We start from the raw sequence: 13389 nt of genomic DNA on the forward strand, positions 1-13389 counted from the left end.
AAATGGTACAAGCCTAGGAGTAGTTGGTTTGGCTTTTACCAAGCCATATCATTGATCCAGTTGAAAGAAAATCATTCCCAAATATGCCTTGAACAAAGTTGGATCCGTATAGGCTATGATTCTGCTAACTCCCAAGAACTCTTTTGATTTGAAATGAAAAAAGTAAAAGTGTTAAAAATAAAATAAAAAATAAAAAATAAAAAAAGACTGTTAAAGTGTTGTTGCTAAAACCAAAAACACATCAGCAAAACGAACTTGCCGCGAAGGCAAGGCTGGGAACCTGGAAACAACGATTATATTCTCCCACACCGAAAGTATAATGTCTTATGGCCCTTTCGTTTTACCCTTTACCCTTTACTTTCTACCTATTCTACTTTCTACTTTCTAGAGGATTTTGGATGCAGATTTTAAATTTTTTTGTTTTTTCAATTGGAAAAATAAGATAAATCAGTATTGGGATCAGATTTCCATTTCTGGTAAATAACAATTCACAATATGAACAACATGACAAGTCATATGGTGTGAAATAGAATGTGATGGATTTTATTTCATTTTAGCAGATACTTTTATTTATTAATTTTATAGGAAAGATTCAAGTTGGTTCAGAGTAGAGGTACCTTAGCTCTATCCCAACCCAACCCAATTTTCAAGTACTGGAATTGGAAATTTCAGCCCTACCCTCAATCCTGGTTTGTAATTCCCAATCCTAGCTTATTCGTCATCGGGCAAGCTCGAATTGGCTTCTTAGCTGCATCAGCACGTGAATGCACTTGTAGCCGTTAGATCGATGACCCTTGTATTAGGGTATACGTCCATATCAAGGCAAGCAGTTGTAGCCGTTAGATCGATGACTCTATCAAGCTACTGGGATATGCTCGCATTCGGTGCAAATTCATACATTCATTCATTCCCCAAAACTCATGAACAACACTCCACAGATGGAAACATACAATGACCATAATTATTCCCCCTTTTAAATTTGATTCTGCCCATGTCCTCAAATCCATGTATGAAGCATTTCATCCAAACACCGCCAAAAGCAAAAACAAAAACCAGGATTTCATTCACAATATATGTAGATAAATGAAAAATGTTCTATGGTTCTACATTTTGGAGTCAGCTACTATATCAACTCCAAAAACAAAGCTTCTTGTTTGCTGGTAAGGCCAACTTCATTCAATGTCAAAGCACTCTCTCCATCGCTGAAAGCACGCCTAGGGAACGGCCTCACCTATTTCAGGAACATAATTAAAACCAAGCAGAATAAGACATAAAGCGCAAACACAAATATCATCTCAAAGCTTGTTTAGGATTTCTAGCATTCATATGCAGTTGTGCTCTTTTTTCTCCATGAACACGGTTTAATTGATATAACAATTTGCAAAGATTGAAGACACGGGCTTTATTGACACTTCAGGTATTGAATAAAATTCAAACTTTACTCACCACTCTGTAAGAGCCGGGTTTGAACCTCCTGCCAATATCAATGAAGTTGAAAAGAGACTGCAATGCAAATTACAATCCGGCTTAGCAAAGAGTATGTGCAAAGAGATAATGCAGCTAAAAACAATATCCTTCACAACAATTTTACCTGCAGTTTGTCTGTCTTAAGAAATCGGCGGCCATGGCGGCTGCCATCTGGCATTCGCACCATAAGGGTTACAGCATTCTCATCATTTGATGCTGGTTCTTGAGGGAGAGTAGCTTCTTTTGCTGCTAATTGCCTCTCCAGTTCCTGCAAGGAAGAATCATGTAGAATGAAGATATAAGTAACTTCAAAACATAAATCCACCAAGACAAGGAGTCATCATTTCCTGCCCACTGAGAATGAGCAAATAGTGTCCCCAAAAAAAATTGTGAGTAGGGCCCAAGTATGTGTCTCAGTACAAACTACAAAAGTCAGTGAATGCATAACTGTCAAATAAGGGTAATACTCGCCAACCATAATTAGGATTTATCAGACCATCTGAGCAGAAATACTGAAAATAAAATACTAAAGCCAAAGATGAAGACGAAAATTTCCAAAATATGTGTATTCTTTTATTCAGTCTCCATAATAAACTTTAGTTATCAAAGTAATTTTCCATCTGAAAATTATTGCAAAATGACACCTACAAAAATTTATAAAAGAGTGGCTCCATTCCCATACTCATTGCTCAACACACCTCTAAATTTCTAACCACTCATTGTAACATTCTTCACTTTTTATCTTATTTATCAATTTCAAACAATGAAAAAATTAAAACAATAAAAGATAAAAAGTAAGAACCACTGGCAGACCACCCCGTGCTGCCAGGCCAGCCACCAGCATGATGCTGGCTGGTGTTTTTCAAATTTTGAGGATAAAAATAAGAGAAGAAAAGAAAATATTCAAGTGACAGGGTGGGAATAGAGCCAATTTTTATAAAAAACACTATATATATATGAACTGAGAAAAATGACCATGTTTGGAGCTAAGTTAATTAATCATACAAAATACTACTAATGTAAAATAATTTAACTGGAAAGAAGTCACATAACCAACATCAAATATTCTAAAACAAAGAAGATGCAAATATATAAAATATACAGTACCTGCTCCTCCTCAAATTTCCTCTGAGATTCTTCCTCTTTTAGTCTGTCTTCTTGACGACGAGCTTCAGCTTCCTCAATAGCCTTCAGTTCCTTTTCTCTATCAGCTTGAAGTGATGCAAGATATTCATCATCCTGCATGTATCAAGTTAGTAAAACCATTAACACAACTTTTAGTGCACAACTTTTAGAAATTTCGTCCAGTATTTAAAAACCTGTTGTTCCCTTATCAACCGCTGCGCTGTCAGAGAGGGTGAAGGAGGACGAGGTACTGGCCGGGGATACGAACTCTCAGCTCGCATAAACTGATGAGGTGCATAGGGAAGGCGATATCCAGACCCTTCAGGAATTCCACCAAACATTGCAGCCTCAAGCATCACTGCTTCATCGTGCTCCTCTGAAGAAATACCTCCCCACTTCAATTATAAAGAATAATTGAAGGTCAACATTTAGTTGGTGTAAACATTTTACTAACATGATCAATTAAAAAGAATTTCGAATACTCATTCATAACTTATAATAACTTAAAAAGAAAGATACCTCATCAGTAGGGAAGACACTTCCACTGTGCCTAGGATGATTACCCATATCCTGCTCTCCAGGACTTGAAGGTGCGCTATCCTCAGTAGCTCCAACGTCTTTGGCAGACTCCACAGAGCCAGAGGACATTCGCCTGGACCTATGTCTGACAAGAGGCTGCTCCTCCACGTCTTCAGTTTCATCGTGGATGGATGAGCTTCCTCCTCCCAACCTGGATTCACTCAAAGCACCCTCATCAGAAATGATGTGTTTAACACTTAATAGCAACACAAGATATATACCTTCCGTTTGGTGCCGTTAATTTTCCCAGCTCCACCTCAGCTGCCTTAGAAGCCCCCATCTCTGATGGGCCAACATTTTCCCCCTGGCCACGCAATGCTTTCTCTTTCTCTGCTGTCTGGACTCAGTTCATGTCAAACGACACACTATGGATACCAATAATAATAATAATAAAATAAACAAAAAACAAAAACAAACCTTCAGTGACAATGAAACTGCATGTGCAAGTTCAGGATCCTCTAGGTGAGGCGGCCTTTGCGGAGGCTCATTATCATCAAACTGCTACATCAAGATGAAATTAATACAAAGACAATCTCTTATTACTAGAAAACCACAAACACGAGGTCCAACCCAACAGTTTAGGCTTGTCACATACAGTTGGTGCACCAAATAGTTGATTTTGTTGGCCTTCTTCAACTTCACGTTTTGAAGCCTCGATGGCAGCTCGAATCATTTCTTCTTCGATATCATTGCTATAATCCTGTGGATCATCAAATCGAGGAGCACTAGGTACAAAATTTCGGTGATGAGATCCATCACCTGAAGAAATATCTTGTGGTTGTCCAGCCTGAACAGTTGGGGCAGCTGGAACATCATCATCTTCATCATCAATTATAACAGTCCCAGGGATACCTGGGCCATATGCATGCGCTGTTCCAGTGACATCATCAATGGTAGGAGCATGGCCAGAATGGCCGGAGGGATTGTCACCATCCTTGACTTCTATGGGGATCTCCCTGACCTCTCTTGGATGAGTAACAAATGGTGCACGTTCTCTAAAATCTGACCCACTTTCAAATATGCTGCTACCCAAGCTTGGATTAAGAAGAGAAAATGGATTTATATCACGGGTTGCAGATAGAAGTGATAGAGGATCTCTCCGAGGTCCAACTGGAACTGGATCATCAATATCCATCAAATCATCTTGAGCTGCAACAGGTGTTTCATGCACACTGGACATGAAATGATATCAATGTTAAAGCCAGATATAAGTTCCAATAGTTGATGATGTATCATACTAATTATGTTAAGAATGAGCAGCAGCAGATGAAAAGCATACTTCACTGATGTGTTTCTATCTCCTTCAGTAAAATGTGCATTCACAGCTTCATTGAGATCGCCACCATGCTCCTAATAGCAAGCAAACACAAACGGAAGAAGATCTATAAGAAGCAATAAATTGGCCAACATGCTAAAGCTTTTTTTCTTTTATTTATCTTTTTTTTTAAGACTTAACCCTCTAATAGTCAAAAAAGAAAGAGCATCCTCAAAAATCCAAGAGACTAAAACACAAGACTACTCTAATAAGAATCTAAATAGTTCACTTGTAATAGTAGTTAGGTACGCATCAATCATAATCTTATATGAAGGCTGTAGCCTGTATCAGATGGAGCTGAAGTGAGTTTTCTTGCTCACCCCAAAGCATTCAGGTTTATCCAGCCACAACTCCAGAAAAATTAGTTGCACCTTAGATACAATTAGATATATTAATAGGGAAAATTATATTCCAAAGGTTTCAGAAAGGTTAGACTCAATCAAGTATAAAAGAAGCTAACCTTGCTGTAATTTCTACTCCAACTAGTTGCAGAGATATCCACAAGGCCAACTGAAATGCACACCTTGTTCATTGCTTACCATTCAATTGTTACCATACTATTCACTAGTGAGTCTAACCAAGTACACTTGACCAAATTTTCTACTCCCAAAAATTTTGCAGGTACCAGTACATTCACAACCCTTCTATTTTGTTTGGTCAAACAATCAATTGTACAAGCCAACCCTTCTCCAAACTCTATACAACAACCTCGACTGCCCATATTTCATTGAACCGTTCAAAGAGAATACTAAAAGTATAAGTCTTTAACTGTATAACAGTAATCTCATTGTCCTAAAAATACCATCTATTCCTCTATCCAATCACAACCCTTGTAAAATTCTTCAAATTTTTTTATTACTCTTTTGAGTAGTGCAAGTAACACCCTTTTAACTTTAATTATAGCCCACCATTTAACTGTAGTTTACATAAACTATAGCATAGAGCACTTGACGACTAATACCATCAAATAGCAACCGAAGTAAATTCTCCCTTCATCTAAATATACCAATACACTGAAGCAAACAATACCATCCTAACAAACTAAATCCCATATTTAAATTTCAAAATTCTCAATAAAATCAATCCAAATACTTTTCAACCAAAATTCCCAATTAAAATCCATTACCCCAAATGCAATAAAAAACCTAACAGCAACATTACGTTATTTAACATCTTAAAACGGAGAATTGAATCGGCGATTCTGATTACAACCACAGAATTGAATTCAGGACATTAAGAGTTACCTCAAGCTTTTGCACGGCGACGGCTTCGGAAGCGCCGGTTATGCTGATAAAGGTGTCGATTGCTTCCTGATTAGGCCTCGCCATGGAAATTGCTGCAGAACTTCAAGCAATTCTTGAGCTCCGATTTTCAGTGTTGGTGTTGGGTTTTATGATTTTATTTTTTGTTCAGAGAGATGGAAGTAAATTAGTAATAGATATTTATGTGTGAAAATATAGGATGTATGTTATGCGCTCATATATATAGAGGGGAGAGTAAGGGCGTGTTTGGAAGTCGGTTTTTTGGAATTAAAAATAATTTAAAATGGTGAAATTGCATTTGGGTATTTTCTTTTCCATTCTTCCACGTCTCTCCTGTATGGAGGGTAAAGCATCAAAGACACATCACACAAGCACACATGGATGACTTGCTGTCTAAGCAGCTCTAAAGGAAGAACGTCATTAACATAAAGTTCGGTTTAATAGAGAGATTTACATACAAGCCATGAGTTTTTTATTCTTCATTTTTCGTTCAATGGCATGAGGACTTTTGAAAAGGAACAAAAATTTAATTTTCATTACAAGCATGTCTAACTTTTCATTAAAAATTTAATAAATTCTGGCCAATAGGGTCTAATTCATTAGAAAATGGCCTTAACTTACAGACTAAAGGTCTCATGTTCGAACCCCCTAGTATCTTGATTGTGTGTATGAGATAAACACTCATATTCTATAGTTTAGATTATTGTTTGTATTATATAAAAAAAATTTAATAAATTGCGAAATAAAGGAAGTTATTTGGAAAACCATGCTTTCTATATAACACTAAAAAGTACTTTTATAACTCATAATAAACGCACTTTCTTTTGGCAAAAACACAACTATTTCATTTTGAAGGCACAAATACGTAAAATAATAGTCTATAAAAATACAAATTACTAAAAGGAAAAAAGGAAATAAGAGTTCATGTCCAACATAACAATTCTCTATAGATAAGTATAAACAACAAAAGAAAATATATTGAAGGTTTTATCCTTTCAAGTTTTTTTTTATATGCATAGTGAAATATTAAAGGTTTAATACGAAGGAATTGTATTAAAATAAGTCAATACTTTGATACAAAAAGAAAGTATTATTCTTGGCTCTTTTTTTTCCCCTTTAGATATGAAGAAATATTCGGTATATTGCGGAATTTTTATGTTCAAATGATTGGGATTCCATTCCAACCTTTGTTTAGATTTTGTTATTTCTCACCAAGAAGAAAACAAAACAAAAAGAAATGGTATTAAAAGTGGACACACAAATGATAACGATGGTCACATGTCTAACAACCCCAATCGCTGCGGCGACTTCAGCTTTCAATCTCACTGCTACATTTGTCCCGTTTCTGCCTTCTTCATGTTTCTTGGTACAACACTAAATTATACATAATTCAGGGTCGGCATAGAAATTTCGAGGATTTTATGCGAAATTTAAATTGAGACTCTCATAATAACATGAAAGCACTATATAAAAGGAAATATAGGACTTGAACTCACATGTCCAATGAAATTAGAAGGGTCACAAACCAATTCTACTAGGGTTGATTGTGTAAATATGTTGCGCATTCACATATATATTGTATATATACAAAAAAAAGTAAGTAAAAAAATTTGGAAGTCATGTGTAGTAGCACTACTTGCACCATGTCAAGTTGGTTTTGATAGAGTTATTCATATTGAGCAAAATAAAGAAAGAAAAAAAAATACTTGTTTAACAAAATTTTTCAAGGGTAAATTTCATTTCATGCTAAAATGAATTTTCTACTTCAGAAATGACGGAAACCTCATATGCCGAACAAACCACAGCAAATAGACCCCATGGCCATCCTTTCAAACGACACTCGGTGAGGCATGCGGAGCCCCTCACCTCCTATCCCAATCAAAAGACATTCATGCCGATTGACCATGAGGCCCATTTTTGTTCAAGCAAATAATTCGACTATTCACAGACATGTGTCATTACCTCGTGACGTGTTTGAAGTCCCACACCAAAATATTACAAAGAGTCTAATCACATTTCATCCCATTCTAAATTTGTGTTAAGCTTGAGTGACCCTAAATTTTTTTATCGGGTTGGGCTGAAGCCTATACAACATATTTTGCCAGATTTTGTTTGATTTGTTTAAAAAAGGTATATGAGTTCGGATTCGGGTTAATTCTGGCGGGCAAGACGTCAACTCAATCCTAATTCAAAAGTGATCCAATCGGCCCAGTCGGGTTAACACCACAACGGGTTGGGTTTGGGCATATCAAGTTGACCCGACCGGACTTGCACACCCCCCAAGTACACACGACAGAAACGAAGCCGTTTTAGTCCTTACAAACTCGTCTCCCTCTCTCCCGGTGATCTCGCTCCTAAAAACACAGAGCAAGGCTGTAAGAAAAATGGAGGTGAAGGAGGAGCAGAGCACGAAGAGGAAGAAGCAGAAGCAGGGAAGGTTCTGGACATGGGTTGCAGCATCAGTGTTGTTCAGGCTCATTCTCATCTACTTCCCCAAAAATCTCAACCTCTCTTCTCGCCCCGAAGTCTCCACCCCTCTCACCAGCCTCCGTCGCCGTAATTTATCTCTCAAGCTTGGTCAGAACCATACCTTCTCAAGTTTCGGCTTCTATAATTCATTGTTGTTTTTTTTTTTTTTTCAGTGGCTGAGGGTTACTGGTTGAAGCAGTCGTCAATGTCTCCCTATGCAGGTTTCTCATTGCTGGTTGTCTATCTTGTATAATTCATGTTTAATTTTTCAAAGATTGTAATTTTTTTTGTTCTTTGCTGGTTTTGCAGGATCTATGTACCACGGATCTCCTTTGTTACTCTCACTTCTTGGGCCACTTACAGTCAAAAGGTACCGCTTCAGCTTAAGCTTTTTCCTTTTTCAGTTTTGTTCCCATTAGCATCATTCTATGTGATTTATTATGAGCCATGTTTGGTTTCGTTAGTTGTTCTAAGACTCTAAGTTTTGGAATTGGAGGCCCAACTGCCAGTTCCAGTTTTAATTCTCTTCCATTTTCATTGTTTGATAAATCATTTTATTTAGTTCAAGAAAAAAATTGGTTCAATGAATGCCCCAATTAAGGAAATGTTAAAATCTGGTGCTGGATTTTTTTTTTCCTTTTTCAGTTGGTAATTTGCTGAACATTTTAATTGGTGCTGCAGAATTGAAGGGCAACCCAGTCATCTTCTATGCAGGTAAGAATTGTCTTTTTCCATTTTCTAAGTTCTCTCTCTGTAGCTCAGTACTGCCTTTCAATAAGTTCATTTTTATGTTGTATAAGTGTGTCATATTTCATGTTCCAATAATTTAGAATTCCCTTAATTTTCTTCTTTCATTGGTTGACTTATTCCGAATATGTAGTCAGGCAGTTGATATCGACACATTCTTGGGTACAGTTTGGTTTTTGTGGTTGCAGATATATTGAATGCAATGCTTATTCGTGCTACTGGTCAGACTCTTCAGGTTGCATATAGGCAGAGTTTGAAATCACTAGATCTTGATACGATATCAGAAAGCATGGGTAATTCTAACATTTAAAGATCAATATACTTCTCTTTAGTCCTGTTTATGGATAGTCATATTTGATTGTATGAATTTCCCTAATGAAGTCTAAATTGTTATGCAACAAAGCAACTAGATATCGATAGATGCAGCTAGTATAGCTGGTTGTCATGTTGAGACACAGTTGTGATAGATCTAAAAATTTGGAATCTTAACAGACTGGCTTTGCCTGAATAGCTATATGAAATCATTATAATTGACTTATAGTTACGGGCATATGCCACTTTGTTGAAAAGCTTAACTTTTGATCTCATTTATGTGCATCATTTGTGCAATTACATTAAAATGCAAAGCTTTGCCTTCCGCATGCCATTCACAGGCTGATGCATGGCTTATATTTGTTGTTTTCAGAGGTCCTCTCTTCAGGAGATATTGCTGCTCTTGTGTACCTATGGAATCCTTTCACAATAGTTGCATGTGTGGGTTTGTCAACATCTCCAATTGAAAATCTGGCCATCATATTGGCCCTCTATGGAGCATGTAAACGTAAGTTAACTACAGTCCTTGTGATTTGGCAATTTAAATGTTTCTTTTAGGTTTTTTAAGACTCTTTAAGTATTCTTCTTTCGAAACTTGTTTTGTCATTTTGTTCATGAGAATGATTACTTCCTTAAAAGGATCATATAATACACTCCACTTGGGTTACAAGATTCCTGGTTTCTGGTTTAGATTGTATAGGCACTCATGTGATGGACATTCTCCATATAAGTCCTTGCCTGTATATTGTTGTAAGTTGTGACAGATTATAATCTATTACAGAAACTAACAAGTTTTGGATGTTTAAAATTTCATTGTAATTCTAGTTTTAGCAGTATCACTGGATGTGCCTACTTAAGTGGTAATAATACAATGCAAGTTCAGTCATATGACATCAGCACTCCATTTCATGGTAGAATAATATTCTGATTCTGTGTGCATGCTGACACTTTCTCAAGGAAGACATTCTTTCTAATTCCGTTTGACAATATTTGTTTGTCCATAATCAGTATGTTTTGAAGTGAGATATTAGCATTTGATTTAGGGATGGATGAAGGCACGTGGGGAACTGTTTTTTGGCTTATGCTCTTCTTTTTAACGTTAATTTCCTTTCTGATGTTGTTCGTCTGATGAACTGTAGGAATGGTTCCCTTGGCTGCTTTTGGATGGGTCATGGCAACACATCTGTCTCTTTATCCTATGATTCTCATAATTCCAGTATGCCCCTATTTTCATTGACTTATCATGTTTGATGTAATTAATAAAAAATTTGTGCAATTCTTCAATGAAATTATGTTTCTTATCAAAAAATAAAAAAATAAAAAGAATTTTCATGCAACATTTGAAATCTATTTTGTGTGTTTTCTTTCTCACTCATGCATATTGACAAATATTTAATCTTGTTCCAGATAATTCTTTTATTAGGATATGGTCCAGATACTCCTAGGAAATTATTGCTGATGAGGAGATGTGGTAAAGTTGAAGATAACTCGTCAAGTGATAGTTGTCAACAACAGGAGAAAGTTATTAATCAATCAGACCTACCCAAAGTTTTCGCTTGGGGACCTCCCATGCTTTTCTTATTGTGGGCTATTATGTGGTCAGTCTACGTGTTACTCCTGTGTGGCATATCTGTTAAACAGTATGGTGGTCTCTGGGAGATGTTTGAAAGGTATCAACAGCTCATTGTACGTGTATGCATTTCCTTATGCTCAAATATTCTAGATGTTTGTGCAAAAGAAGATATATAAGAAAAATCTGTTGAAGAGGAGAGTTCTCATTTCTTAGGCCTAGTAACAGAGTGGACTGATCAAGCATTACGACTTATCAAAGTTCTGAATGTGGTTTATTAAGATATCATTAAAAAATTTCAGTTCTATTTAAGAAGTTGTTGTACAGTTCTTAAAGGTCATCCAGTCCACATATGAAAGTTGGAATAAGTAAACACTGAGTCAATAGAATTCCATATGAAAATAAACTGAGAAGAAAACAAACTAAAGATAGCACAGTTTTCAAAGCTAATCCAATTTCCTGAAAAGTTTGGTCAAATTAGTATCTGGCCAAGATCAGCTGCATATAGACTAGAGCTCTGCACAGGATGTCCTGGTGTTCGCTATGGTCGGTGCTACTATAATTGATTCAGAGCACTTGTAGCCTATAATTAGATGAATGGCTCACAGGGTAACCAAATGGGTATTAGCATTAATTGTTGTACTTCCTCTATTGCAAAGGGTTGTTCCTAGTAATTTTTATCTTATTGTTAAATCAGTAGTCTAAATTGTTGCTAAACATTGTGGCTGGTTTTTGCAGAATGTATGGTTTCATTCTTACTGTGCAAGATTTGTCTCCGAATATAGGTGTCTTATGGTGAGCCCCAAATTACCTATACCGAAAGTGGATTGTGGAGTAGTCAAATTTTACTTTTGAGGCGTGGCATGAATTTGATCACTCATTTAATATTTTGATGCAGGTATTTCTTTGCAGAGGTCTTCGATTTTTTCAGAAATTTCTTCCTGATTGTTTTCCATATGAATATTCTCTTTATGATATTTCCATTGGCCATACGGCTCAAGCACCGTCCCTGCTTTCTTGCTTTTGTCTACATCACCATCTCATCAATGCTTAAGTCTTATCCTTCTGTAAGTTCTTGTTTTTCTTCAGAAGTCTTCTATATTTTCTGGTGCTGAAGCTAAAGTCTTCGATGCATGTTTCTGAAGTTATGCGATAGGCAGCCTGATTTTTTTTGTTCTTCCATTGTATTACAATTTTGTTTAGGTTGGGGATTCAGCTCTGTACTTTGGTTTGTTGGGCTGGTTTGTTAATGAACTGTCAGGCAAGTCAGTTGGTTCTCTTTCTGTTCCCTTTATGCATTTGACATGGTTTGGCATCTTAAACATTATATTTTTATGATATGCAGAAATGCAATTCTCGTTCTGCCTCTTCAGTGTTTATGTTGGGGTTTCCCTCCTTAGCCCTGTGATGCACAACCTATGGATATGGAGGGTATGGCTCTCTCTACAGTTGTTCTGAACTTTAAAATGGTTATATAAGTGTTTCTTATAATTAAGGACTTTTTCAAACTTGCAGGGCACTGGCAATGCAAATTTCTACTTCGCTACTGCAATTACTTATGCTTGTTTGCAGGTTTGTGAACTCTTATCAGTTATTTATTTGCATCAAATGATTCATATATGAGTTTCAAAGGGAGAAAAATGTAGCTTCCTTATTGTATAGTTGATTCACAGGATGATTTCTGTGAAATAAAACCATGACAGAGTCATCACCCCGCTATATCCACTTTGACACTTATGTGACTTAATCTTGTTAGCCTGATCAACCAATGGCTGATTCGCAACTCAATGAATCTGTTAATTTATGGTATTTGAGCGTATCCCTCTCTACTAATGTGTGCTCTGGACCATGCAGATGGTGCTGGTGGTTGAAAGTGTTAGTGCAATGCTCAATCATGACCGGAAGCTAAAAAAGTTAACTAATGCAAAGCTTCAAAATGGAAAATGTTAATCAGTTCTTAGAAATGAAGTTTGTCTCTGATCATTCAGCTTCTCAGTATACTCCTTGCATCACCAAGAATAGCATCAGCGCTCAGCAGCGATTCATCTTTTAACTGCTTGCTTGCAAGAGTTCAAGGTTGTATTTATCATGGATAGAAGATCATCACTTCTTTTGGGACACATGTTTTCATCAGCAAATCTATACGGGGTTTTTATATCTTCTTTTCCATTTTAGTTTAAGGTGGGGTTTTTTGTTAACGGGGAGGATTTGTACAATCGGATACAATATTTCACACATTTTTTTACCATACTCCTGATGCGTACACAGAGAGATTATTGTCTTCTTTCTCTTGTGCTTAGATTTCAAGTTGTGCAAAAATGATCAAGGGTGGTAATTGAGTCATCGTGTTGTGTTCAACACATCCAGTTTCTGAACATGGTTGAGTTTGCAGTCGCAGTTCTTCAACAGATTGTTACGGCCAGGACCCAACTGACTTAAAAGGAGAGCAGTTTCCACTAACATGTTTATGCCACTTGAATTTCATTGTAAAAACAAACCATGCTATCCTTCATCTAATAAATGTTAATGTTTGATTAGTGTAA

At 36.5% G+C, this 13389-nt stretch overlaps 2 protein-coding genes across 3 annotated transcripts; one reads left to right on the top strand and one right to left on the bottom strand.

Annotated features, from left to right (window-relative positions):
• Positions 1-937: 937 nt before the first annotated feature.
• LOC117627141 (plant UBX domain-containing protein 8) lies at positions 938-5973 on the bottom strand. 2 transcript variants are annotated; one of them, XM_034359069.1, is made up of 11 exons: positions 5731-5973; positions 4451-4521; positions 3767-4343; positions 3589-3669; positions 3393-3508; positions 3112-3322; positions 2787-2987; positions 2575-2706; positions 1592-1735; positions 1447-1503; positions 938-1231 (listed from the first exon to the last, which is right to left on the bottom strand). In XM_034359069.1, the coding sequence occupies exons 1-11, from the start codon at positions 5812-5814 to the stop codon at positions 1124-1126; spliced, it is 1782 nt and encodes a 593-aa protein (XP_034214960.1). In that variant the 5' UTR covers positions 5815-5973; the 3' UTR covers positions 938-1123. The 2 variants fall into 2 exon arrangements, with proteins under 2 accessions (XP_034214960.1, XP_034214959.1); XM_034359068.1 differs by having other exon boundaries at positions 3589-3672.
• Positions 5974-7870: 1897 nt separating this feature from the next.
• On the top strand, positions 7871-13389 carry LOC117628833 (phosphatidylinositol glycan anchor biosynthesis class U protein). The gene is made up of 14 exons (XM_034361366.1): positions 7871-8304; positions 8391-8438; positions 8527-8587; positions 8899-8931; positions 9133-9257; positions 9650-9784; positions 10416-10492; positions 10684-10946; positions 11585-11641; positions 11745-11913; positions 12050-12107; positions 12192-12277; positions 12362-12418; positions 12701-13389. The coding sequence occupies exons 1-14, from the start codon at positions 8133-8135 to the stop codon at positions 12794-12796; spliced, it is 1437 nt and encodes a 478-aa protein (XP_034217257.1). The 5' UTR covers positions 7871-8132; the 3' UTR covers positions 12797-13389.

Source organism: Prunus dulcis, chromosome 5, assembly GCF_902201215.1.
Source record: "Prunus dulcis chromosome 5, ALMONDv2, whole genome shotgun sequence".
NCBI classification, from domain to species: domain Eukaryota; kingdom Viridiplantae; phylum Streptophyta; class Magnoliopsida; order Rosales; family Rosaceae; genus Prunus; species Prunus dulcis.

What these genes read in the sequence shown, in the direction of transcription:
- LOC117628833 (XM_034361366.1), top strand. Translation starts at nt 8,133, where the DNA reads ATGGAGGTGAAGGAGGAGCAGAGCACGAAGAGGAAGAAGCAGAAGCAG. An exon ending in TGCTTAAGTCTTATCCTTCT is followed by an intron (nt 11,914 to 12,049) that starts GTAAGTTCTTGT and finishes AATTTTGTTTAG; the next exon opens with GTTGGGGATTCAGCTCTGTA. An exon ending in GTTTGTTAATGAACTGTCAG is followed by an intron (nt 12,108 to 12,191) that starts GCAAGTCAGTTG and finishes TATGATATGCAG; the next exon opens with AAATGCAATTCTCGTTCTGC.
- LOC117627141 (XM_034359068.1), bottom strand. Translation starts at nt 5,814, where the DNA reads ATGGCGAGGCCTAATCAGGAAGCAATCGACACCTTTATCAGCATAACC. An exon ending in GTGTCTTCCCTACTGATGAG is followed by an intron (nt 2,988 to 3,111) that starts GTATCTTTCTTT and finishes TTATAATTGAAG; the next exon opens with TGGGGAGGTATTTCTTCAGA. An exon ending in TTAAGACAGACAAACTGCAG is followed by an intron (nt 1,504 to 1,591) that starts GTAAAATTGTTG and finishes TTTGCATTGCAG; the next exon opens with TCTCTTTTCAACTTCATTGA.